The sequence below is a fragment of the Ambystoma mexicanum genome, chromosome 2q (assembly GCF_040938575.1).
Source record: "Ambystoma mexicanum isolate Mex_15411 chromosome 2q, UKY_AmexF1_1, whole genome shotgun sequence".
NCBI classification, from domain to species: Eukaryota; Metazoa; Chordata; class Amphibia; order Caudata; family Ambystomatidae; genus Ambystoma; species Ambystoma mexicanum.
In genome coordinates, this window is record NC_090924.1 from 984,827,205 (window position 1) to 984,854,899 (window position 27,695).

At 43.7% G+C, this 27,695-nt stretch overlaps 1 protein-coding gene across 3 annotated transcripts in view; it reads right to left on the reverse strand.

Annotated features, from left to right (window-relative positions):
• The window catches only part of LANCL2 (LanC like glutathione S-transferase 2), a 541,821-nt gene that overhangs the window by 185,941 nt on the left and 328,185 nt on the right, over nucleotides 1-27,695 (reverse strand). For all 3 annotated transcript variants that reach the window (XM_069648293.1, XM_069648295.1, XM_069648292.1), the window contains exon 7: nucleotides 24,646-24,822. In XM_069648293.1, coding sequence (XP_069504394.1) covers nucleotides 24,646-24,822 — 177 coding nt within the window. The remainder of the gene's footprint in view (nucleotides 1-24,645; nucleotides 24,823-27,695) is intronic.

The window sequence follows — 27,695 nt, forward strand, 5'->3', positions numbered from 1 at the left end:
TAAGCATGACACTGATCCCCCCCTCCATTTTGGTACTAACATTGATTGCAGGGACTTATGGTGAGCAAAAAGGAAACAGCACTGATCATTTGCCAACCGATTGCTGCATTTTGAGAAATAGCAGAGTAAGTGATATTCAGTCTACACATGTCTAAGGTGAGATTAACATTAGTTTCGCAGAAGGTTAGGTAACTTTGGGGTTGCCAGTTCCTCACCTGTCTGTCTTTTTGACAGGCTGTGACAGAAGAGATCCCGGAGCGGATCCAGAATCCTTTGGCGGTAAGGTCATCCCCGGTAACTACTGGTTACACACATAAGTTGATATGCCTAAATGTAGAATTAATGAGGATGGTGTGAACATTAGTGGTAACAGGAGTATTTTGTCTTTATTTTATCTGTAGATTTGGTTTTTCAACTAGGGTAGACGGGGTGCACAGTAAGGCATCTACTTCCGTCCTGAAGAAGGTTGGAGAAATTAAGGGCCACAGCCTGCCTTTTCCGACTGAAACATGTTGTCGACAACATTTGTTGCATAATAGAAAGACACAGCAATATATATATATATATATATATATATATATATATATATATATATATATATATTACACGCCCACGGTAGTGGCCGTGTAGTTATGGTTAAATTGCTAATCCCATAAGAAGAGCACTTTTTGGGCGGCTTATAACTCCGCTCCCCTTGGACGAATCCTTACCAAACTTTGCAAATAAAGTATATGGCCCACTCTTATTGCAAGGTTTGGTGAGGTTTGATCCAAGGGGGGGAAAGTTACAGGGGGGGTCCCAAAACTTCTTTTTTTCCCATAGACTGAATGGGGGAAACCTTTGCGCACGCCTACAGCCGAAACCGCTGGACAGATTTTCACCAAATTTGCAGCAGGAGCAGGGGCTTGGTCCCGAAAGCATGCTTTTGTAAATTTGAAAACAATCAAAAAGTAGGTCTCAAAGAATTAGTGATATCTATGTCCGCTCCACAGAGACACTTCCCTGTTCGCTCCGCGGGCAGGACACTGATTGGCTAATGGGCTCGCTTCATGTCCGCGGACATGCGACGTGTCCGTCGATTGCCTGGAGTGAGGCGTGATGTGCGTCAGATTGTTCCGATGCGCCCGCCATCTTGGATCCGCTGACAGCACGGCGCCGAACAGCGGCGAAATGCAGTTTTGGGGAGTGTTTTGGTGTGCAAGAGTGCTTGGGGAGATTTAGGGAGGAAGAGATGGGTGAAATACTGTATTTGTTTAGGTGGCAGGTGCTACTGATGTATTAGCCATGCCCACGATGTCAGGGATGTTCGTAATTACTGAAAATGAGGGGTGTCCCAAGGATAGTACTCCCATCCGTGCTGTGCGCAGGCAAGTTGAAACTGTTCTAAGGACACGCGTGGTGTCAGCGGACTTTAAAATTGAGTATATGCCGCAGTTAAAATTTTTCAATCTATGGGTGTCATACTGAGTTATAAGTCACCATGGTTGTGATATGCTGTTGTAGTTGTGGCCAGGGCCTAGAGTCTTGGGTGCATGGCCGTAGGCCGTAGGCCTTGTAATAGCCTAATTTGTTTTGGTGTTCTACTGGAAGGAGTAGTAATCGGTGTAAAGTGACAACGCCTATGTTGTAGGCAGCTAAACCTGTGGGGCACTTACAACAGCTAACAGTTTGTTGTTTGTCAATTGTTGAAGGAACTTGCTGATGATTTTGATTAAGAATGTTCTGCCTGAACCAGCTTCACCACTGACGTATAGCAGTATAGGTTTGTAATTTCAGCAGGTACATTCTTTATTTTCGTGTTGTACATCATGTGCAATTTCTTTTGTTACTTCTTCAAAAATGGTGCTCTGGTATTTGTTGAGTTTTGATTGTAGTACAGTTAAGTCTTCTGTATCTTCTTCATAGTGGCACATGGTGTTCTCTACTTCTGTCATAGCTAATTCTGCCTCATTTGCTATGAGTGGCTATCCCAGTGGTTCTTGGCTTCCTGTTACAGAAGGTTGGCTACTGTCGGGAGTGTTCTTATCTAGTTGGGCCTGGAGTTCTTTTTCGTGTTGCTGTTCATTGTACAACTTTGGTTTTTACTGCATAAAGTTCACATCGGTGATAGTGCTTTCATTTGCTTTGAAAGCGTCTTCATAGCAGTCATAGTTATCTAGTATCTCTTCTTCTTTTCTCCATGGTTTAAAAAGTTGTAGCAGGGACATGTAATATAGTTCTTTAAGTTGAGGAGTTTTTAATGACAATTTGATATTATTAATTAAGCTTTGTTTGGTAAATTTCACTAAGGTGCCTTCACAATCTGTCACTCTATATCTACCTTTGTTTTCATCAGGTTTTATATTATTTTTGCATGCAAAGTTTTGGGCTATGTGGTATAGAACCATGGTTTCCAAAGTGGTACTCCTGTTCGGGTAGTATGTGTCTAGTAAATTGTTTTTCAAAATGTCTTGGCTGTTGGGATCAATTTTGGCTATTGTTTCTATGTCCTGATATAATTTGAGAATTCTTTTTCTAGATTTAGCAGGACCAAGACTTATCCATACTATATTTTCAGATTTTCCATACAAAGCAGTACCGTTTAAACGATCTGGAGCTTCGTAGGCGCCACATTCTCTATGAGAGAGCATTTGTATGCCTAAGCTGTACAATTTCTGAGATAGTGTTTTGTCTGACGATAGGTAATTCCAGAGGTCTTGAAGCTCTGTTTTTTCTGCTTTAGTTAAGTAGGCTGTAACATATTGTACAACTGCACTGGAATTGTCTGCAATGTACTGCACATCTATGTTTGCATTCCATAAGAGGGCAATGATTTCATTGTAATCATTGATATATTATGGTTCTTCTGTTCTTTTTATGTAATACGTGTTCTTAGATGATTTACCTTTAACACTATGGGCCTCATTACGACCCAGGCGGTAAGTTACCGCCTGGGTCGTACCTTTACCACCATGGTGTAAACTATGTTTACGCCATGGTGGTTGGCGGACTTACCGCCCCATTCCGAGGTGACTGGGGCGGTAAGTCCCCATTAACCCATTTACCCTTCCCCATTCCCATTTTTGCCCCATAGGGCATAATGGGAGTGGGGAAGGTGTTAATTACGCCACCGTAAATTACGGTGGCATAATTAACAACAAGGTCCCTTAGCGCCATGGATTTTAACACCTGCTAAAAGCAGGTGTTAAAACCTCCATGGCGCTAAGGGACCTCGGAATCAGGCGGTAAGGGTCGCCGCCGTAAACCCCTTACCGCCTGGGTCCTAATGAGGCCCTATGTCTAACGGAAGACATGAAGTTGTTCACTTCACCTGTTTCTGTAACTGGTCTAGGGAAACCAAAGTGGCATTTGATGAAGAATTTCCCTTTGCTTTTGGATTTGCGACGACAAAATTTGCGACATTTGTGTCTTTGAAATTGTACAATTTGTGCGTTTGTGAAGGGATTTCACAAGTGACATATTTTTGGATGAACTGCAAAACAGTGGCATCACTGTCCTGACCAAATTTAGGAGCATCTTTAATCCATAAAAGCATGTGGATATGTGGTACTCCTCTGGCTTGGTATTCTTTTCTCCAAAAGAAGTGTTGCACTTCTCTGAGGGGAGGAACAGTTTTATTACAAATAAAGTGTAGCATAGCAATGAAACGATGGTGGAAGTATCTTGAAACATTAACAGGCTCTAGAGAGCAAAGTTCTCCAGGTGTTAGTATATCTATGTTTGTTTTGTTTTTGTTTGATATGTGTAGGAAATCATGTAAATCTTTCCATGCATATTCTGCACAACTTAATGTAACAAACCAAGTGGGTGGTCCAAGGTTTCTGATCATACAACGTACATCTCTGGGACATCGGAACCAGTTGCAAACAGATTTGTAATGCTTGATTGTAAAACCTCATCTTTTTCTTGTACTTTTTGTATTAATTGCGTAGCTGACATGTTTTGAAAGTGGATACCCGATTTCAATATGTGTGCAACTCCGTAACATAGAGTTGCTAGTTCACTTTCAAAGAGTAGGTGGAATATGTATTACACATTTTGTCTAAATCTGGGATCTTCAGAATACATTCGTAAAGAGCGGTATTCTGATGCTGTTATTTGTGTGGGTCTATCATCGTACCTTCCTCCTTTGCCAGTAGGAAATAGCAGAGGAAACGCACGTGCTTCTATACTTTTTTCCTATATACTCATTGGTGATCCTTTGGTTTGTCGCATTTGGTACGTTTCTAGTGCATCATCTATGCTGTCATTAGAGCGCAATGGATGAATTGTATAATGGTCTAAAATATTGGATACTGCAGCAGGATCCAGAAGTTTAAATGGACCAGTTCCTGGTGACTCTTGAATTATTTCAGTTGTTTCCCTTAAGTTTTCTTCAATATTTATTTCTTTGTAGTATTCATTATTGTCTTTTAGATATTGCAAGGCTTGTCTAACTTTATGTAAGTCCACGAGTTGTTGCCACATTTTTTTGTCTTTTGTTGGTACACTATTTAATAAGACAATTAAAGATTGCTCTATTGGACATTTCACTCCTAGAGTATGCACATTTTCTGTCAGATCTAATGGTATATAAACTACTTTGCCACAAATGCCTTTTACCAATTCAGAGGGAGGTAATTTTGCTGTTTTTGGTTGAAGGCGTATTATTGCTTGAAATGAGTGTACTGTTTGAATTATGATGCTTTCATATAAATTCTGTTGTTGCAGGGGTTTTGGTAGTGGGAATAATTCCAATTTATTAGTGATAGCACGTGAAGGAGTTTGGTTGTTGTCAAGTTTTGTAGTGCAGTAGCTGCAAAATATTAAGGTGTCACTTATTTCTGTTTGTTTTCTGCTAAAAGGTAGAGAGCTAATTCAAACCATTTGGAATCTTCATTGCCTTCTATTTTGTATGTTACGTCTATAGTTTTGTATCACTTTTGTAAAATGTTCTGCAGCAACACACACACACATAGTTTGGTACTTCAGCGGATGTCCTTTTAAATTGTAGTATTTCTTTTTTGTATGTGTGTAGTAGAAGGTTGCCATGTGCAGAACTGTTGCAAGTCTGTTCTAAAGCTATTGCATTTTGTAAGTGGCTTTCACTTTCAAAATATTTTCTCTGGATACGGTCGATTTCCTCTTGTAGGTCTTTTGGTGTACCATGTAGAAGAGTGTTATTTAAATTGGCTAGTTCTAAAGGAGGACTTTTAGCATAGTACAGTTGATAGACTAGATTTCTTACAGTTGAATGATGTATTGAAACCATTTTGATATCATGGAAGGTGCTTTTGCAAATAGGTCTTGAAATGCAGGCTAATGAATGTCCTTGTAGTTCTGTGTATTTGCGCACTGGACAGGTATCCATATTTTGCAGCACTTTCATTTTAATTTTGTCATTACCTTTCACATACTGATTGAGGAACTGGCGTAAAGATTTGAAAGATTTGTTGGGAATGTTACACATTGATGTGCACGGCCATTTGTATACTGGACGTTCTGGTTCAGTCGAATGGAGAGGTAATTCTGAGTTTTTTGGGGATATTTTTGTAAGCAGTGTTTTTTGTTCCATGATGGTATTATACCTTTTTTCATAACCTCGTCCACTGCTATGGATGGCAATTGTGTTTGTTTGGTTTTGTTTGTACGCTTCTTCATTAAAATATGGTTTGGTGGTCGTGGTGTGACTCCATTCACCTCCACATATATTTAAGAAGTTATTTTTGTTGACATTGCATTTATTGAGAATATTTTTTTGTAGTTTAGTACTTAGTTTTGTTAGTGGTCTCATCCTGTTTAAAACTAAAATAAATAACTTCCTTTTGAGAAGGATTGCACTGTCTACAAGAGCTTCTAGGATTAATTTTCTACGGTAGGTTTTAAGGGTTGTGCATGATTTCGCTCCTGTTTTTATAAGATTCTGAAGGAGTCTGTGGCGGAACATTTTTGCTAAAATACTTTTTTTAGTATGGTTACTTGCCACTACATCAAGATTTATAGGAGCAGTGTTAGTGGTAGTGGTAGCTGAATGCTTGTTAATCACTTTCAGTTTCATTTTACATTTTGATAGAGGAGGCAAAGTTTCTGTACTAGAGGCTTCTTTTGTTTCGCTAAATGACTGCATTATCTGTTTTGTTTGAACATTTTGTACAAACTCTGGTAGAGATGGATGCTTATTTTGGACACTTTTATTTTCATTTGCTCTATTTCTTCGTTGCTTTCTACGGACTTGCTTTTTGGTAGGCATTCTTTGGGGTCTGTTGAGAAAAAAAGAAGCTATGGGTTGGTCTGTTTTGCAATGTATGTGTGCTGTGTGCATGCGTGTATGAGTTTGATGGGAAAGATGTATGTGGTGGTGTGTGAATGTGCATTAGGCAGTTACAGTGAGTTGGGAAGGCTATTCTTCTGTTTGTATGTTACTACACTGTGGTTCAGATGAGAATAGAAAGTGAGCTAGTGGTGAGGAGAACCATTAATAGTAAACGTAATGTTATACAATTAAAACAGTTCTTTGTTTTGTAGTACTAACACTCTAAGGGTTGAGTATGTTATTTGTGTTCCAAAGAAACAGGGATTTGTGTGCCATTCTGCCTGCTAATCTCTGTTTAATAAATGGGGATTTGTGGGCAGAATGGTTCAGAAATCAATGTTTTTTTTGGTGCGCAAATTACATGAATGAACCACACAGTGGGCCTCATTACACGGTAGGCGGTGGACCATGGCGCTATTAGCGCCAAGGTTCATGCCGGTAATTTACCGGTACCGCCTTGGAGGAAAGGGGAATTACCGCCCTATTCCAAGGTTGGCGGGGCGGTAATTCCTCCTTCCTCCATTGCCCTTCCCCATTCCCATTTTTGCCCAATAGGGCATAATGGGAATGGGGAAGGCGCTAATTACGGCACCGCAAATTGCGGTACCGTAATTAGCTCCACTGGTCCCTTTGCGGGTTGGTTTTTAACGCCTGCAAAAAGCAGGCGTTAAATTCCCCACCCCGCAAAGGGACCTCGTAGTAAGGCGGTAAGGATTTACCGGTACCGGTAAAATACCGGTACCGGTAAACCCTTACTGCCTACCGTGTAATGAGGCCCAGTGTCTTTGAGGAAAATTAAGAATATAAAGGTAGTATTGTACTTACTTATTTTTGTGGAATGAGCAGGTTTCTTTGGATATGTTGTTTGCAGTTTAGATGCTGCTGATTTTCAGGAGAGTGGTCTTCACTGCAATTGTAAAAGGAAGAAGTTAGTAATTTTGTGTGTTTACAGCACTGATGTTAATGTACACGTTGATTTGTATGTTTTTGTGGTAGTATTCTTGTTTGATATCTGAACATAGAGTATGCATGCATTTCTTTTCACTATGTGCAGCCTTTATTTATTTACAGTATGTTAGTTCAACATGCTTTGCAAATGAGTAGAATGTTAAGTTCATGAAATTCACTTGTTTTTTTACAGCTGTGTTGTAGATAGCAGAGAGGTTTGGAAGTGATAGTTCATTATAGTAGATGGGAAAATGTTTTAATAATTTCATATTATAACTAGACATGCAAACAATAAGGAGCACCTGAGTGGGAGATTTCACCACAGCAATCGGGAACATTTATTTTTCTCATACCATTACATTGGGATTAGCATTAATTTAGGCGGGAGACAGTAAAAAATTGTGACATTTTTCAATGAAAAATCGAGTCTCACGCGTAAATTGGGAGGGTTGGCATGTATGTATAGGTTATGCGGGAGACAGTAAAAAATAGTGCAATTTTTCAAAGAAAAATCAGGAGTCTCACGCTCAAATCAGGAGCGTTGGCATATATGTATTGGCTATGCAGATTTAGTGGCATTACTTTGTTTATATGGAATGATAAGAGTTGTACATGTACTCTGAATAAAATATGCATACCTGTACTTTGTAATCATGCATGTGGATATGCATGGGGCTGTAAGTAGAAATCTTCGAGACTTGTATAGTATTTTTTGTAGTAGGTGCTTTCCAATGATATGCGACTTGTATTGAGAGTGATCAACAGTACATTTGAAGTGCAGAACTCTGATGGAGTTAGATGTAGAGGTCTTGGATGGGATTGGTGGATGGTTGTGTGACTGCTTAGCTGTATCCAATGAGGGAATGGAACCGAGAGTGATGTGGAAAGGGTAGAAGGGCTAGGTAAGAGTTACGTGCCACGCGGACACCGTGGCTGTCTGCAGGTAGGGCGTGCCACATACGGGGTTTCCAGCAAATCCAGCATGGCAAGGGGACTGTAGGGATCAGCCAATCAGATGTTGACGTTGTTGATTTGTGTAGAAAGAGAGTGTGTGTAGTGAAGATGGCAGAGGTGGAGAAAGTCAGGGTACTGGTGCTCGGAGATATGTTTGTCCATGGTTTACAGCCGTATTCTCAATGCAGGCATGTGGCAAACAATTTCGATGTTAGAGTAGTAGAGGTGGTGTGGAGCGCTGTGACTGACTGCAATGTAGAGGCAATTCTCCAAGTTTGTATATATGCGTAGGATGAACAGTCCGCATGTGGTTGTTTTGCACTATGCTACTTTCCATTTGGGCTACGTGAGTTTCCCTACTTTGTTGGCAGATTTGGAACAGTTGGTTCAAGCAGTAATCAACATCCTTCCAAATGCGAAAGTAATTTTTTCTGGATTACTATCTAGAGCAATATGGGACAACAGTTCTGTTTTTTGTCCTCAGCAAAACATTGCTAAGTGTGCAATCAATCGAGGCATGCGTGCTTTCATGCTAAGAGCTGGTACGTTTTTCTGTAACAACGAGAATATTGTTTTGAGTAATGCTGCTTCTTTTGAAGCAGGTGGTGTTTCTTTATCTTTTTTGGGAAATGCCATGTTCTTTTGGAATGTAAGGGTTGCTTTGGAACAGGTTATGTGAAGATTTTAGTTGTAAAATAAGAAGAAAAAACCCCCAAAAATTACAAAATAACCGGTGTCTGTCAGGCATCTGCAAAAAACCCCAAAAAAACGGCTCTTTTCAGAGCCCACCTTAAAGGGGAAATGGGAAACACTATTTAAATGTACATTCACCACGCTCAGATCTTCTACATGTCTGCGGACATGGTGGTAGTCTGCGGACAGCGCGTATTACATACGGGCATTCTGGGGTGGAGAGGCATGCAAATGAGAATGAGCAGAGCTAGGGTTTGGTCAGTAAGGTTTAGTGGGTGTGTTGTGTAAGGAGAGATTTAGTGAGGATGTCTTTTTCCTGAAAGAAGAACAGATAGCTATGGCTGTGTGTTTTCGAAAACAGATTATATGGATTTTGGGAGATTCATGGATACATTGGTTGGAGGTGCATGCAGAACGTTGTGGTGGATCTGCAGATCTTGGATTCCCTCATGTGGAAGTGTACTGGCATGGAGTGCGTGGAATGAAGTGGCTGGACTTGGAACTGCTCTGTGCTACTTTACAGACAGAGCGTGATCCTGACATAATTATAATTAATTGTGGAGGGAACAGATTAGGACATGTGTCTGGAATTTCTTTGCAATTTGCAGCGAAAGAAGGACTTGAGAAGGTCATGAACATGTTTCCAAATTCCCAAGTAATTTTTTCTCGTATTGTGCAAAGACAAATGTGGCTGCGTTCTTCTTCATTTGGTCCACAAATGGAGAAAGCGAGGCGCAATGTCAATAAGGCTGTTTGTGCCTTTCTAAGAGATTTTGGCATGTCCTCATCTCACAATTAAAATATTATGTTTCGTAGCACATTCATTTTTCGCAGAGATGGAGTCCATCTTACATATACTGGCAATCAGATTTTTCTTAGAAATGTACAAAATGCATTGCAACCTTTTTTTGAATTATAGTCCTCTATTTTGCATTAGATGGTGACAAATCCAAGTTTTTCAAACACACAAGACACCACCAAAAGGCTCTTTTCAGAGAACATTGCATTGGTTTTGCTAGGGCAGCACCCCAAAATGTTATCTGTCCTAAGACTGTCCGCTGACTTTTAAAAAATGCGCAAGGACCTGCATTGTTTATTTGATTGTTTTATTTTTAAATTGAGAAAGGCGGCTCTGAAAAGAGCCTTTTTTTGGGGGGAATTTTTGTTGTTTTATATTTTATTGACTTTTTTACACACGACAACTAGGAGAGGAGGGGAAAGTAGGGTAAGGAAGGGACACCAACCACAGGGATAAGAAAGGGCAGGTGGAGAGAGGAAGATGTAGGGTGGGCCTTATTTAGGTAGGTAGCAGGTCTTCTGGTGGTCCGTGACCGTAGTCTCGAAAGCACTTCGAATACTCTCCCCCCTGCAGAGTACTGCGTCACAGTACATACACAATATTGTGACCTTAGAAAGGTAAGGGTCAACAGCATCACGAATGGCCTGTGAAGCAGCTGGAGGGATGCGCTCTCTCACAGGAGTGTCTCTTGTGGTGAGAGGAGCGGAAACGGAGGATGCTGTGAAGGAACTCAACCTACTACGTTCATCGCAAGGTACAACCTTGCGAATGTCCGCACCGTGGAACGAAGGTGTCGCTTCATGGATGTCGTACCAAAGCTGTATGCACCACGTCTCCCATGACTGAGCACTAATTTGCACTGGTTACAGGTGACCTTGTCCGCACGTGCTTTTGGTACATTACCATAAACGGTAAACAACCGCCACACCCACTAATCCCTTGGGGAGGTGGTGGTGGTGGAGGGTTTGGGGGTGGTTCTTTGGCTGATGTAGCAACAGCAGCCATGGATGCCATTAGGGTTGAAGAGGTAATCTCAGCTAAAGCACTAAAGGCAGCAAAAGTCAATCTCCAATAGCCAGAACTACAATGAAGATCAGCTATGGGATGTGGCTTTTTATAGGGGTGGAGGGGTGCGCCTTGAGAACATATCGAACACTCAAAAGTGTTAAAAAAGTTACAAAAAATATGCGGAAAGCCAGGGCCATTGTCTCGGACATGTGACATGGTGATTTTTTACTATAAAATAATTTGGATTGTCTGAATAAGTTTGTTTAAAATGTTGGGCATTCGGACAGAGTCCGCAAATTAGGACACACGCTCAGCGTGGGTGCAGTCACATGATGACGTCTGGAACACGTCCGCGAAAGGAACGGGTGTCTGCAGGACAGCAAATGCGCAGGAGCGGTCATGCGCATGCGCGCTGGTTTTGACAGTGGTCAGGTCCTGAAACTAATTAAAAGTGCAACACAAGTGAGACGGACAGTTACGGACAGGCGCGATGTTCGCAGCACTTTTGGGTATGGTGCGCATGTGCGTAGATGTTCTGCAGACTGCACGGCCAGTGTTCTTATGACACCTCCATTTTGTTTGACTACGGACATCCCGGACACAGCGCCTGTTCTACGGACAGTTCCACCTTGGTTGCGAACGGTACGGACAGGTATAGTGTCGTTAGGATACCTGCATTTTGTTCATTTACGGACAACCCTGACACCTGGTGTGTTCTAAGAACAGTTTCATTTTGGTTGCGAATGGTGCAGAGAGGTATAATGTCCCTAGGACACTTCCATTTTGTTGATTTACGGACATTCCGAACAGCTGGTGTGTTCTAAGAACAGTTCCATCTTGGTTGCGAATCGTACGGAGAGGTGCAGTGTCCTTAGGACTTCCACATTTTGTTAATTATGGACAGGCCGGACAGGCGCGCTGTCCGCCGACATTTTATCTGCTTTAAATAAAAAAAATAAGACACAAAGGGCCTCATTACACGGACGGCGATAAGGGTTTACCGGTACCGGTAAGGGTACCAGTGCCGGTAAACCCTTACCGCTTTACGACAAGGTCCCTTTGTGGGACCCTACCTTAACGGCTGGTTTTACCAGCCGTTAAGGACGGGACCTGCAAAGGGACCTAGGAGGCAATTACGGTACTGCAATTTGCGGTACCGTAATTACTGCCTTCCCCATTCCCATTGAGCCCTATGGGGGCAAAAATGGGAATGGGGAAGGGCCATGTTGAATGGGGAATTACCGCCCACACACACCTTGGAATAGGACGCTAATTCCGCCATTCACCATGGCGGACTCAGTAAAATACTGACGGCAACCATGGCGCTAATAGCGCCATGGTTACAGCCGTCCGTGTAATGAGGCCCAAAGAAATTCTTTACAAGAAACATAACATTTTTTTATTTATATATATATACACAAATTATGAAAGAGAGGGGGAAGCAGAAACTGATACAAAAATAGGGGAATTAGGGGTTTGGAGAGGATGGATGGGAGGAGATTAAGGGATGGAAATCTCATCAAAATGTTTATTTTGTTGTTCACAGTTTGGGGATAGTTCACTGGGACATGAAAGAGGGGGCACAGGTACATGTGGGACAATGGTACTTAATTTTTTCTTTGATGTGGTCCTCCACTAACTGTTTCATTAAGAATGTCTACTTTCTGTTCAATGCGTTCAAGAGTCTTTTGCATTGTGTCTTTTGGAGTCACATTTTCAATCTTTGTACGGTCTGTAAAAAATAAACATATATATGTTAAGTACACATTAGGTAATGATTATTAATTTCCTTGTATAGACAAGTGTCTACCATTATTATCACTGTCTTCAGATACTTCCGCATGTGGAACATTTTCTTCCAGCCACTCCAAAGTACAGCACATTTCTGTGTGAAAAACAAAAATATATTAATTATACTGTACCTCACACAAAAAGTAGAGCAATATATACAAAAAATGAAGTTTACTTACTAGTTTCTGGTAAGTTGTATTCGTTGTGTTGTGTAGGTCTACTGTTGCTTCTAGCTCTACAGTTTCTGTGAGGTAATTATGTTGGAGGTATATCTTTTTTGTTATGGTATAATCCATTTTATTACATATCGTATTTCAACGGCTGGTTGATGTGTTAAATATGTAGGTTCCACTGCTTATTTATTAATATATATAATGTGTATATGTGCTGCTTTTTCAACTTGCGTAGTGTTTATATGGTATGATAGAACAATTTCAGATACCCCCTGCATGTTTGGGTAGTGTTGATGTGGTCCGTGACCGTCCGCGGACATCAAAATCATTAGCGGGTTGTTCAGTAAGTTCTAAGTTAATTGTATATAAAGTAAGGGAACCCTAGTACACATCTATCAAATGTACACTATGAGGGGGGGCGTGGCTACGAGGGCCACGTAGGAGGACGCGTTCTGGCGGAGCTCCCGAGATCCTGCAATGATCCGGGCAAAAAAGTGCGTGAAGACGGGCGGTCAACCGCTGAAAATACACATGCCAGTGTGTGAATGATTGGGCTACGCGTGGTGAACGACTGGATGGTGCAGGAGGGACGGCGGCAGAGATCGGTGCGGAAGAGATAAGGAGCACCGGAGACGAAAGTCGACACAAAATGGCCGACCAAGGTCCGGAACAAAGGAAGAAGCAGGCCGCACGGTGACCCAGCGAAAGGGGCGCACTGAGCGCACATTTGTCACTTGTGCAAACCACAGGTCCCCTGGGTCATGTCGAATAGAACAGTGAGGCCGAAGGCGAAACAGCCCACCTTAGACGACTTCGCTAAGACGTCCCCGGGTCAAGACATTACCAAGAGCAGGGACAAGCTGCCTGCAAGCGGCATGACGACTTCGGGCGCCAACCAAGAAATCCTGGCTGCGATTGCGGACCTAAGGGCAGCCTGGGAATCTAAGCTCGAACTAGCCGTCACTGAACTAAAAACAGCACTGGACCTCAAGGTCGGAGAGGTGCAGGAGGACGTTAACCTACTCCGACAGGATGTCAGGGCATTGGCGGAGCGCACGGAGTCCCTTGAGAAGGAAGTCAGCCCGAATACTGCGGATTGCGCCTCCCATAAAGCCGAACTGCACGCCCTGATACAAAGAGTGGGCAACTTGGAGAGCAGAGCGGAGGAGGCGGAAGGACGAGCCCGACTAAAACAACATCCGCATCGTGGGCCTGCCGGAGGGATTGGAGGGCCATGATCCCACGGAATTCATTGAATCCATGCTACTGCAAGAGATACCCGGAGGAGCCCTATCCCAAGGATTTGCAGTGGAAAGGGCACACAGAGCCCTAACAAGGAGGCCGCCACCGGGGAACCCGCCTAGGCCTGTGATCGCCAAAATTCTTAATTACTGTGACCGGGAGAGGATATTGGAACACTTTCGTAAGGGAGGAACGATCACACGAGGAGCGGCAAACATCACGGCTTATCCGGACTACACCCTGTCTGTGCAGCGTAGCCGCATGAACTTTGGGACGGTAAAGCGGAGATTGAGAGAGGCGGGCCACAAATATATGTTACTGTATCCGGCAAAATTGAAAGTCATTCATAAACATAAAACTTTGTTTTTTGAGACCCCGGAGGATGCCATGGGATGGCTCGATGCGCAAGGATGTCCCCAGGAGTCAGAAGTTCGTACGGAGAAAGAGCTCGGAAGAGATAAGTGATGCATGAAGAAGGCGCCGCAAGATGGCGCGGCACGTGGGACTTGAATATAGTCGCTTGCGCAGCCTTCAGTAGAGAAGGTCAGACTATTGCACTATTTGTCATAAGCACTGTGGTTAATGTTGACTTAACGGGAGCCTTACGGAGCGATTCTCTCTACCCCACAACAGTTTTAGTTAAGTGGCCATTAGGGCGACTTCACCCTACTGAGCTCTGTGCATCGTTCGGTGCCTGCAGGGCTAGATGTGGGGGTGCCTGAGCCCCGAGGATGGAGCTGGGCAGCAGTTGGGGTGTGTGATGTTGGGGAAGGGATGGGTGGGGGGTGGGGGGAGGGGAGGGAAGTTGGGGATTTATCGTGTACATAGTTCTGGGGAGTTTGAGCTGGTACGAGAAGCTACAAGCAAAAAAGGAGGGCTGCATCTGTATCACGTGGGCAAAGGGGAGTCGCTACATGGGAGGCAGGAAGACACTCATGAGCCATGGGAGACCTTAGATCGTAACATGGAATGTCAGGGGACTTAACAGCTACTTAAAAAGGAACAAAGTCATGATGTACCTAAAAAGGCAGAGGATTGATATTGCGCTGTTGCAGGAAACACATCTGACCCAGCAAAAATTGGAACTGGTGGGGAAGAAGTGGAGAGGCACTGTAGTGGGTTCTCCGTACTCTGCCTACGCTAGGGGAGTGCTGGTCTGGGTGGCACCGCACGTTCTGCTCCAACTCACACAAGAGGTGGTGGACACGGAGGGTAGGTTGGTCATATTGAAGGCCCTGGTAGAGAATAAAGAGGTGTGCATTATAAATACATATGTCCCCAACCAAAACACTGCTACATATTTTAGAACCCTATGTACTCATTTGGGCGCGTGTGTGGGGGGAGCGGTTATCTGGGGAGGGGACTTTAACTGTGTGCTCAACCCAAAGGCAGACAGATCTGATGGGAAGGTTGATCGGCCCACCCCGGCGGCCAGGGTATTACAGACATTACTAGATGACTTTGGGCTAGCGGATGTTTGGAGACTGAAACACCCTAATGAAACACAGTACTCGCACTACTCAGCTCCGCAGCACCTGCACACGAGGCTGGATTATTTTTTTGCCACGCCAGATGTGATGATAGAGACCACCCAAATAGAATATAGAGCGAGGGTCCTGTCGTACCACTCGCCTCTGGTGCTGACCTGGCAGTACTGTCGCCCCAGGGCGCGGATACCGACATGGCGCCTCCGGGCGGAGGTGCTCAGAGACCCAGTCTTCAGGGAAGACATCAGGGATGCGATCTCACAGTACTTTGAGGTGAACACAGACAGCGTAGACTCAGCGTGTACACTCTGGGAGGCCTTGGTGTTGCGGGGTGCTGCTATTGCTAAGTCAAAAGGCCTACAGGGTGGGGTCCTAACAGAACTAGAGGAAGCGGAAGAGAAACTGGAGCGCGAAAGCGACAGGGCAGGAGGGGACGCGGAACCTGTACTCGAGTTGCAGCAGAGGTATGCGGAGCTTTGGGAAAGGCTCTGCAACCTTAACTACAAAAAGTATGTCGAAAGGCAACATGCAGGTGGGGATAAAACTGGCCGCTTGTTGGCGTGGTTGTATAAGAGCAAAACCCCCAGGCCCCCGATTAGGATAATAACCAGAGAGGACGGGGAGGTGGTTGACACCCAGGAAGGAGTCAACGAGGCATTCTTGGACTATTATAGAACATTATATGAGGACAGAGGAGGGGACAATCAGGAGGAGATTAGAGAAACACTAATAGACATGGAATTACCTAAGATTAGTGATGGAGAAAGGGAGGAACTAGACGCACCAATTACCCTGGAGGAATTAGAGGAGGTGGTAAAACAGCTGCCCACCTGCAAGACCCCGGGTACGGACGGATTCCCGGGCGAGTTTTACAAAGTATATAAAGCAGAAGTACTCCCCCCTATGTTAGAGATGCTTAATGAGTCTTTTGAGAAGGGTCGGATACCGGACATGCTCAGAGAAGCACTGATCGTGCCGCTCCCCAAGCCCAACAAGCCAGGGCATTGCTGCGGCTCCTATAGGCCGTTGTCAATGTTGAACCAGGACAGCAAGATTTTGACGGCGGTCCTGGCTAATAGGCTACGAAGGGTCAACAGTAAACTGATACACCCGGATCAGACAGGTTATGTCCCCAACAGAAATATAACCCACAACCACAGGCGACTCCACCGGGTTATTGAAGAGGGAAACAGAAGCGATGGGGAAATGGCGGTGGTGTCCCTAGATGCAGTCAAGGCTTTTGATTCAGTGAGGTGGCCATGGTTGCTTGCGGCCCTGGAAGAATACGGGATGGGGCCGGGTTATGTTAGGTAGGCGAAATTGTTGTACAGTGAACCACTGGCCAGAGTACGCACAGGATCGGTGATATCTGAGAGGTGGCAACTCAGTAGAGGCACCAGACAAGGGTGCCCCTGGTCCCCAATGTTATACATTCTGGCCCTACAGCCCCTGGCAGTGTACCTCAGACAACAATATGACATGGTCGGTATTGAAGCAGGGGGAGAGAAACACCTAATATCCTTATATGCTGACGATTTGCTACTGTATTTGAAATATCCGGAAGAAAATCTTAGGTATATTCTAGAGGTCATGGAAAAGTATGCAGAACTGTCCGGCATAGCGGTGAACCCCCAAAAATCGAGCATGTTCCCATTGGGGAGCTACATAGGAGTCCCTCTGGAAAGGCTACCAGTGTTGTCCGTACCTTGGGCGGCTGATTCCTTCCGCTACCTCGGAATAGATGTGTATCATACTGTGGAGGGGGAACACTTGCATAACACCGAGGCGGCTGTGAAGAAAATCCGCACAAATATGAAGTTTTGGGAGAAGCTGCCGGTGGCGATAATGGGACGGGGGGCGATGCTCAAAATGATGGTCCTGCCTAGGCTGTTACATTTCTTCAGTAATATACCATACCTGATACCCAAAAAGTTTTTTGTCAAACTGAACAGCATGTGTATGGACTTCCTGTGGCACGGCACTCGCAATAGAGTGGCGCTATGAAAGCTACAGAACTTCCATGATAGAGGGGGCATTAAGCTGCCGAACTTTGAGGCCTATTATGTAGCCAGTCAGTTGCAATATGTAACCGAATGGCTCTCTGATGAAGAAACTCCTGAATCTAGGCTGTTTGGGCAGGACTGCACCCCGTTTTACCTAAAAGAGATTATCTGGGTTCCTAGACTTGAAATGAAAGAACGCCCGGGTATGCTGTTGCTTGGGTGGAAGATGTGGCACAGAGTATGCCAACTGATGGAGAACCCGTGCCCGTGTTCCCCACAGGCGCCACTGGTTGCCTTGGCTAGGGGAGACAACCAGCTCAGGATGATAATCAGGACCTATTGGGAATCGGTTGGGCTGGCCACATTGGGAGACATATGGCAAGAAGGGGGCTATTAAAGATTTCGAAGACCTGGGAGAAGAGACAGGCTTGCATGGAGGCCAATATGTCACGTATCTTAGGCTAGTGCAGACTATTTGCAAAACCTGGCCAGAGACTGTACTGGCGGAAGAACCAGACGCTCTAATGGGAACAATATATGACATATCGGAGGGAGGGCACGAGATCTCTAGACTATATAAGATGGTGATGACCCGGGTGGGGAAGGATTTGACTGATCTGAGGCTGGACTGGGAAGCGGAGGTGGGAGCACAGATGACCGATGGAATGTGGGAACGGGCCATGGGATACCACAAGAAAGTGTCCAGAAATGCTAGATTGCAGCAGATACAGTTATACATAACGCATAGAGCCTATATGACCCCGAAGAGAATATCTAAGTTTGCAAACGCAGGAAGACAAGCATGCCCAAAATGCGATGAGGAAGACGCTGATATGACACACATGTTCTGGTCTTGCCCAGTGATTGAAGCTTTTTGGGGGGAAGTGGCACGGAAACTAGCGGATAAAAGGGTCCCGCTCAACATAGATACGTCCTGGGCCTGCCTATTGGGAGGGTTTCCCAGACCACGGAACACTAAACACCTTGGGAAACTGAGGGACCTGGCATATGTGCTTGCTAAAAGAAGGATAGCCATGGGCTGGAAGCAATGCCACAAGCCACGGGTAGAGGTATGGTGGCGGGCCCTGCAAAAATGGGCGGAGGCTGAAACGGTGGTGTGGCAGGAGGCATGCAGCAATTGCGGGGAGGAAGACGTAGGTAACCTGATGGCTTGGAGAATGTTAATAACAGGACTGTTTGGCACAGGAGTGGATCCAGCAGCTTCGGAAGGAAGCGATACCCAGCCACACGCAGCAGATACAGAACTAGAAATGCAAATAAGCTCTTGGGGGGGGGATTTGGGGAGCAGTAATGAGCGTTAATTGATATTCACAAGATTATTGTAAATAATGCTGCAAGTTTGGTTTGTATTGTTTATTTTTCAAAATAAAAATTAAAAAAAAAAATGTACACTATGAAAATGTATATTCAGTAAAAAAAACTTTGTTAAAGAGATGTTATGGTTAATTTGCGCTACTAAAAACCTATGAAATTCAGTAAAAAAACATTGTTAAAGGGACATTAGGGTTAAGTTGCGCTACTAAAAACCTATGAAATTCAGTAAAAAAACGTTGTTAAAGTGACGTAATGGTTCCAAGTAAAACCGAAAAACCCTTGAAATTCGCCAGTTATGGTAAGCTAAGCAACCATAACTCACGCCACCAATGTGCATTGCTAAGACTAACACCCAGGACATCAAAGATGACATCACAAATGTCATTGATGACATCACTGATGACATCACATGTGCATGTACTTTTCAAGAAAATTCTGTACAAGGGATTCTTATTATAATGTAGACAAAAAAAAGTGTCAAGGATCATTGGAATAGATGTCATGAGCTATGTAGTGCATTAAGCAATGCATTGATATAAATAGCATTCTATTATGTATTACAGTATAATAATCTACTCATGTATAAACATAAGCATTGTGTGCAGCATACATGATGGAGGTTCAATATTTATTTTTTTATTTTTTACATCTTTAGAGTGCACTGCAGCCCAAAGTCATTGAGACGCTTGTTGCAAGAAGGTGTACGTAAACAAGATTAAAAACAGGCAGTGGTTACTTAGTTACAGCATATGGGCAAGGTTACACAGTACAGTTAGGGTGTTAGCGTTAGGTTACAGTAGTGTACAGGGTAACGGCTTGCTAGGGAGTTGACACAGGCAGTTAGGCAAATAGCATTGTTTTGATGGCTTTGCGGAACGCTATGTGGGAGTTAATTCCCCTGATGTGCGAGGGTAAGGCATTCCAATGGGAAGAAGCGATGGCTGGGAAGCTGGAGTCGCCTGCACGTGCTCTGTGTGTTATAGGGTTGGTGATCATGTTGGTGTAGGCTAGTCTGGACGGCCTAGCGGATGTGGGCATGGCTACTCGCTGAGCCGGGGGGTGCCAGATCATGTAGGCATTTGTGTGTGAGGGATAGGACTTCAGGGATATTCATAATCTTCCCATGTTGAATAGTGAAATGATAAATGCTTTCTTATTAGAGTTTTGTGTACTGTGCAACATGTAATAAATAGCTAATGAAACCCACTTCCTATATAATTTCATTATTACATACAAACCACAAAGACACAACAACACATACAAATATGAGTATACACAGGGAAAGTGAAGTACGCAAAAAAGCAGCAGTAGAACCAGAAATTGTTCATAACCTACCTGATTATCTTTATGCAAAGAAATGATTGTTCTGCTTCAAACCTACTACTTCCCTATAAATAACTATCACATGATGTGACTACACCCTAAAGAGAGGAATGCGAATGCAAATGTGCGCATATCCAGAGAAAGTACAGTAATAAAAAAACAGCAGAACAATAAGTAAGTGTTCATAACCTTACTGATTGTCTTCATATACAAAAAGCATTGGTATCTTTCAAGTGTGTATTCTCCCTATGCATATGTTTCATATGCTGTGAGTGAACCCCAAATGAATTACTGTAAGAACATATTTGAAGTATAAATCTACAAATATAGTACTTTTCGATTTTTTTGTTCCTAAGTATTACTGGCTAAGATATATCACTAAAGGAAAAAAGAGGGAGCCAGACATGATGTCATCAGTGATGTCATTAATGACATTTGTGATGTCATCTTTGATGTCCTGGGTGTTAGTCTTAGCAATGCACGTTGGTGGTGCGAGTTATGGTTGCTTAGCTTACCATAACTGGCGAATTTCAAGGGTTTTTCGGTTTTACTTGGAACCATAACGTCCCTTTAACAAAGTTTTTTTACTGAATTTCATAGGTTTTTAGTAGCGCAACTTAACCATAACGTCCCTTTAACAAAGTTGTATAGGAACTTTGTGAATATGTGTTAAGAGGCCAGACTAGACATGTTACATGGCCAATTTATGCAATGTACAATGAATATTGTTTATGAATGCATGTATGAATGAGTATGCTTGCTCGAAGTGATTGAATGGAGTGTGAGGTATGTTTGACAATTTTGATAATTATTTTAATGCATCTGTGTGTTTACCACTATGGCATTTTTTGAATAAATATACATTGTTTTGAAATTGGTCACCTTTTTATGTCACATGTAGTCCATGAAATACAGATTGCTCTGAAGCCTCGATCTGCCTCTAGCACTGCAGGACTGCCTACTGGGTGATTTTCCAAGTACCCTAAGAATTTGTATTTATTTGAATATATACCGTGCTTTCACCAAATCGCTTTAACAAAAAAAAAGAGACCAATACAAAAAAGGAAAATGCAAAGTTGTCAGTACAAATCAGTGGTTTATGGAGGAGACGGAAAAGGCAAGAGGTGAGTCTTCAGGCACGTACGGAAGATGTGATATGTAGAGGAAAAGCAGATAGGGTGAGGGCAAGAATTCCAAGTGGGGCCAGGAGGGAGAAGGACCAAGAATGAGAGGCAGCCCAGAGGGGCCTGGGAACAGCGAGACGATAGGTCGACTGAGAACAAAGAGTGCAATTGGGGGAGTAGAAGGAGACTAAGGATGCAAGATAGGGGGGCAAGACCATGGAAACATTTGAAGACAATAGAAAGGAAATTAAATAGAAGATGAGTTTCAAATGGTAAGATAGAGGCAGATAGAAGTGAAGGGGAAAGACTGAAAATAAGACGAATTGGACAGTTATACATGGAACGAAGAGGGATAACACGAACCACAGGGAGACCAATCAAGAGAGAAGAACAATAGTCAAGACGGGAAAAAACAAAAGCAGAGATGAGAAGTTTGCAGGCGTGGAAAGGAAGGGGCAAGCATGGCGAACATTAAAGAGAAGAAAGAGACAAATTGCATGCAGTAAGAAAGATGTGAGAGGAGCAGGAAAGAGAAGGGTCAAAAAGACGCTGAGATTCCGGGCAGAGGAAGAAAGGGAGATCTGAGAGGTGGGAAAAAAAGACTAGGAGGGAGTGGGGAGGAGGAGGATGGAGTGAAGAAAAGAATTTCCATTTTAGATGGGTTAAAATGAAGGAAATGGGAGAGCATCCAAGATTGGATGGAAGAGATACAGGTAGAGATTGAAAGATGAGATAAGCGAGGAAAGAGGGATATTGTACAGTGAAAACAGAAGTGGGCTGAGCCTTGGGAAACAACATATACAAGAGGAAGAGGAGAGAGCTGGCCAGCCCAGGATACAGAGTAGGAGTGACCAGAAAGATACGAGCTAAACCAAGTGAGAGGAGAGCCAAAAATGCCCAAAGAAGAGAGAGAGGAAAGCAAAGTAGGGTGATCCATAGTGTCAAGAGCCACTGAGAGGTCAAGTAAAATCAGAATGGAAGCTTGTTGTGACATGATGAAAGAAGGGAATCAGAAACACCCAAGAGGGCAGTTTCCGTAGAGTGTGCTGGCCGAAAGCCAGTCTGGTATGGGGGAGGAAGGGAATGGAGATAGGAAGAGACTTGAGCGTAAACAATTTGCTTCAGAAGCTTGGAAAAAAAGGGTGTCAAGAAATTGGGCGGAAGTTAGCCGGAAGGGAGGTGTCAAGAGAAGGATATTTGAGAATGGGGATAATTGTAGCATGTTAGAAAGAGTTTGGAAAGACAGAGGAGAAACGAGAGGTATTGATATGTATAGTAAGATAGGAGAGGATATGGGGATATATCAAAGGTATGAGTGTAGAGGGAATAGAGTCGGTGGGAGAAGCAGTAGGATGGGTGCGAGAAAGAAAATTAGCAGTATCAAAGTCAGTAAGGGGGGAAAAAGCAGTGAGGATGGGTGAGGAAAAGAGAGTGGACCGTGAGGGGTGAAGGAAGGAGGGGAGACGGGGGGTGAAGAGACAAAGGAAGCGTGAATATTGGAGACCTTGATAGTCAAATAATCAGCAAGGTCGACAGTGGAAAGAGAAGACTGAGAGGAAACCGGCAGGAGAAGAGCGAGAATATATCTTTTTTTTCTTCTTTACTGTTATCGCTGAAACAACAGTTCAACCTTTTAATGCATACATTAATTAAAACATTATTCAAATTCAAAATTAATTGTATACATTTCTAGTATAAGAGATAGAATATTATGAAGAAGTTGGTAGTTAGATAAAGATAGGGTGAGCGAGGAAAGGTATTGCTTTTCAGAGGCTAGAAGAAAAGTGTGCAGAGGAAATCAGTTCCAGATCAAGGGAGGATTGAGTCTTTTTTCAGCAGCGTTCGAGTTCCTGGAGAAATGAGCAGATGAGTCCAAATGAATCTCTTTACCGTTCCTACTTGTAAAGACAAGCAAGGCTAGAGGGGCACTTCTCTAAATGGTTTTAACATATGACCTGCTGTAACGAGTGTGAGTTGGTGTATTGGGGATCCATAAATACAGGAAAGGGTGTAGAATGCCTGGGCCTTATTTCTACTTTGTTTGTCTAACATTTAATCATCCTGTGCCCATAATCAAGATGGTGCCTGAAATTGTACTGGCCAACTGGGCCCTAACCTGTGGCTGCTGGGTCTGTACAACCTAGTTTCATGTCCACGTTCTGATATATGCATTGTTTTTTGGTGTTCTATCGTCTCTGATCAACCCTTAAGCACGCCTTAATTTTGAATCAATTTGAATTACTGCTGTGCACTGGGACCTATGAAGTATGTGGCAGAGCTGTGATGAATAACAATAATGTAACCAATTGTTATTATAAAATAGAATTAGGGAACTTTATGAGTCTTTTTGTATGTTTGAATCGCACATGTATTGTTTTTCATTTAGGTTTGCACTTTTCCAAAGTGTTCATGCTGGATACAAATACAAAATATGTTTAAATATTTGCAAGCGATCCATTACCACAAAAAACAAAACATTTGACTGACGGTTAAGGAATGTAAATTGAATAAACATCTAAGAGTCAAAAGAAAGCCTTATCTGAAGAAAAAATCTTGATTTGAACTAAGGCTGAGTAGTCCAAAAGATTGTTACAGAATACAGTTTGGAGAATCTAAAATGTAATATTGAGCTACATTTTAGCAGATTTTATGTATGTGCTAACTTTCTGTGCATGGGTGATGATGGGCAGCTGACTCGAACATTCACGTTTTGTAAACAACACAACAAAAGGTGCATGCCTGAAATACTTCTGTCTCGAAATGTTAGGAAAATACTCCATGTCATAATAAACTACAACCACAAAAATACACATTACATGTCACCAAAAGCAGAATTATTTGCCCTCAACAGAAAATATTTGAGTTGCTGTAAGCTTCATGATTTGTCCCCAAAACATCATATTAAATGATACAGTAAATGTACTGATTGAATCCAAAAATATAATTCTGTAAAATCCTTTAGTTGTTCGCAAATAACAACTTGGATTATTCTGTAAAATTACTGATTATGAGCCAGCAACTGGTATCTGGTGCAGCTGATGCGCGGCTGGCATGATTTAACTGGGACTGGCTGGTGGGCTAGCACAGCGCTATCAAATTGAAAATATACCTCCGTTTAACATTGTGACATAACCTTAGCAAACATAACATTTAGCAAAATAGTATGTTTAATAGAATGCTTTTGAAATGTCCCTATTTAGGGTGGATATTACTTTTTACATACAGGTTGCCACAGCTGGTGCTACTTTGATCATTTTTCAGTGTGTCATCAGTCAGTAAGGTAATGGGAAAAAACACATATGACACTAGCGAAGTTAGAGAAAAAGCAAAGCTAATTATAGCAGATCAAAGTGAAAAAGAAAATATAGGCAAATACACTGGTTACACGGAAACATTTAGTTACAAGGCGTTGTATGCAATGTCAGCATGGCAAATACATAAACAAGTGCAAAGGGAGGAAGGAAATACCCTACCTTGCAAGCTCTATACAGGTACTTTTTATCCTTTGTTATACGATAAAGAGACAGGAAGGCATATCCATTGCCCGCAGTTCCATGACAGATTCCATACCCTTTCCTCAGCAAGCCTCTCTGCCAAATAACGTCGCCACATTCAATGGCATCCTTCAAGTATTTGTCTTCCTTAAATGTCTGTAAGAAAAACACACTATGAAAACATGCCCCATGCCTCATATTCCCAAGAAGCTACATTTGAGCAGCAGACCCTGTAAGGTGAACAAATACTTAACCTCCACTAGATTTGCTCTGCTTTGTTAGCAGGAAATAAAACCAACAAATTAAAAGGAGAATGTTACAAGTCCACTTTGCACTAAAGAACATAACATTACATACTGCTTAGCCCATTTATAAACCCACCATAAATTGGCTGAAGTGATGACGTTTCGAGCTGCACTCATGATAAGGGATATTTCAGAAATATACTTTCCTAGACTGTTTGGAAAGGGGCAACCCCGTCCCACCCGCCTAAGCGATTTAGAGTAAGGCGAGAGGCATTCGATGCACTATGATGGGCCAGGGGAGAGGGGCCCACCCCAATATAATCAACCCAAATAGTTTGGCCCAAGGCACGAGCAAGACTGCCATTTTGTATAGATGATAGTGCACTTTAGTGCATTTTGTGTAGATGTTAGAAACCATAGTTTGGAGACAAGGCCTGCGCGGCGAATGTGGTATTTCATGCACTAGGCCCTAATTGTGAGGCGAGGCAAATCTCCAGCCATGCACAAGCTCCCATGAGGACAACCCACACCCCCAACTGCCATACAACTCATTCATTTTTCTAACAGTGTTGCAAAGATGTTTTTCTCTCCGTAAGAAATGCGCCCTGCAACGTCGCGATCATAGACCAGTGCCTGGTGTTCATGTTATCGCACACTGGCCAAAGCATGACCAGACTCATCCCAAGGTCACCACGATTTATAGTCCATATAATTGACTAAACCTCAAGATCCTTGAATTCCATGGCACCAGGTGCCCTTTGACCACCAGCCCCAAAGTAACAAGTCCTAAAATGTTCAAAGAGGATGGACAGTGCACATCTTTGAGCGACAATCGTATGATTTGTATTGTGAGGTCCAGCCAACAGCCCCCCGGCAGACACCAGCGTAGCGGGTAAGGGGTGGCGGCCTGTGTCCTGAACCTCTGTCTGAGTGAGAAGAGCTCCCGCTGGCAATTGACGGAGCAGCAGACTGCAGGGGGAGAGGCAGGCATATCTCCGGCCTGGCAACAGAGCCGAGGTGGTAATGAGGGAAGAAATGTTGCGAAACAGACCAGCGCTTGCGGGAAACACCTTGGCGCTGGACGGGAGACCCCCTGTGGCTCGCTGTTCCCAGCGCAGCGTGGGAGGGGCAACAGCACCCTAAAGCAGTGCGGTGGCCCACAGACTGCCCCCCAGGACCGCACCTGGCTTTAATAAACACAGCCGGGACGGTCGCCCTACCAAGACCCAAGACACACAAGAGGTAGTCAGTCTTTCCTGATGGGGAATCAGGGAAGCAACACCACACATGGCCTAGCACACGGCATAGCAGCACAGTACGGATAAATGTACACTGCAACCCAAACTTTGTGACTAATCCAACAGAGGACATAACAAGGGGAGGAATCTAAAAGGCGCAACTAGTACAACAGGCAGTCCGCCGATCTGACGGAATGACTGCGGAGGCCCTTGCATAACGGACTACCCCCCACAATCCCCTTGGCCATGTAATCAGCAGAAAAGGGTTGTGTGACTCCATAAACAACTAGATTTTGTTGGTGACAGTGCAGGAGATCCATAAAAGTGGCAGTGCGAACATCCATAAATAAAGGGCGCTTTAAACACGTAGTGGCTGACAACAGGTCGTAACCACAAATTTGACACACCATCCCCCTGCTGCAAGCCGGGACCCAGGAAACTGAGGTGGCCAGAAACTGCACGGTCCCAGCGTGAAAGGAACACACGACCAAACCCAAATTCGGAAATAGGACCAACAATACCCCAGACCCTTGCAGAAACACCCGTCCACAAACAGCAACGCAATATGACGAAAGGAGCAGGGAAAGAAAAGGCCCAATGGACTCCTTCACTAGTTCCCAGACCCCTGCACAGGGGACTCTAGATACACCCCAAAGTGGAGGGCCAGAGCAACAACAGATAATGCCAGTGAAGATCACCTGCTATTGACCATGTAAAGCGGACTCATGTACGTAAACGGCCGTATCAATACGGCTGAGACAAGAATTAGCGAGGTGGGGGACAAGGTGGGCCAGCATGACCGCGACATTGCCGGCTTGAAGATGATCAGTTAAAGTTAAAGGCAAATGTGAAGATTTGGAATCACGCTCAAGGAGGAGCAATGTGCGCATTGTTGGGGTCCCAGAGGCAGCATCTAAGGGCCCAATGGAACCATTAGTTGAAACACTACTGAAAACAATATTTGCATTGGCCAGTGTCTCCACACATCCTGGTTGAACGTACACACCACACCCTCGCCCCTGCACCTAGACCGGCACCCCTCCTTGCACAATCATTGTCAAAATGCTCAACTATAGAGACAGAGACCTTATCCTGAAATTATCAAGAGAGCAAGGGCCACTCCGCTATGAGGCGAACAACATACACATATACCAAGACTTCTCAGCAGCCGGGATACAAGCCCAGAGGAGAACATACGACCCGGTAAAGCGGTTGCTAAGGGCAAGTCAGATTCCATACGCTACAATGTTTCCGGTGAAACTGCGAATACAGCACAGCGGGAGAGCACACTTTTTTGAAAATCCTCGCCATGAACTATTTGAGGCATCCATTCCGCCTACACGTCCAGACCATGGCGCAGATCAGAACCATGGCCCTCGACTGGATGAGAGACTGGAAGACATGGGTGACTGATTGGGAGGCTGTATCGTATCCTTAACATAATGGTTCATGTTTAGGGCAAAGTACAGGCGTGAGAAAGTTAGTCTAATTGAAGCCTGTTCTGAGGGGCCTGTATGTTGGACCATGAGATGGTAGCTGCCAGCAA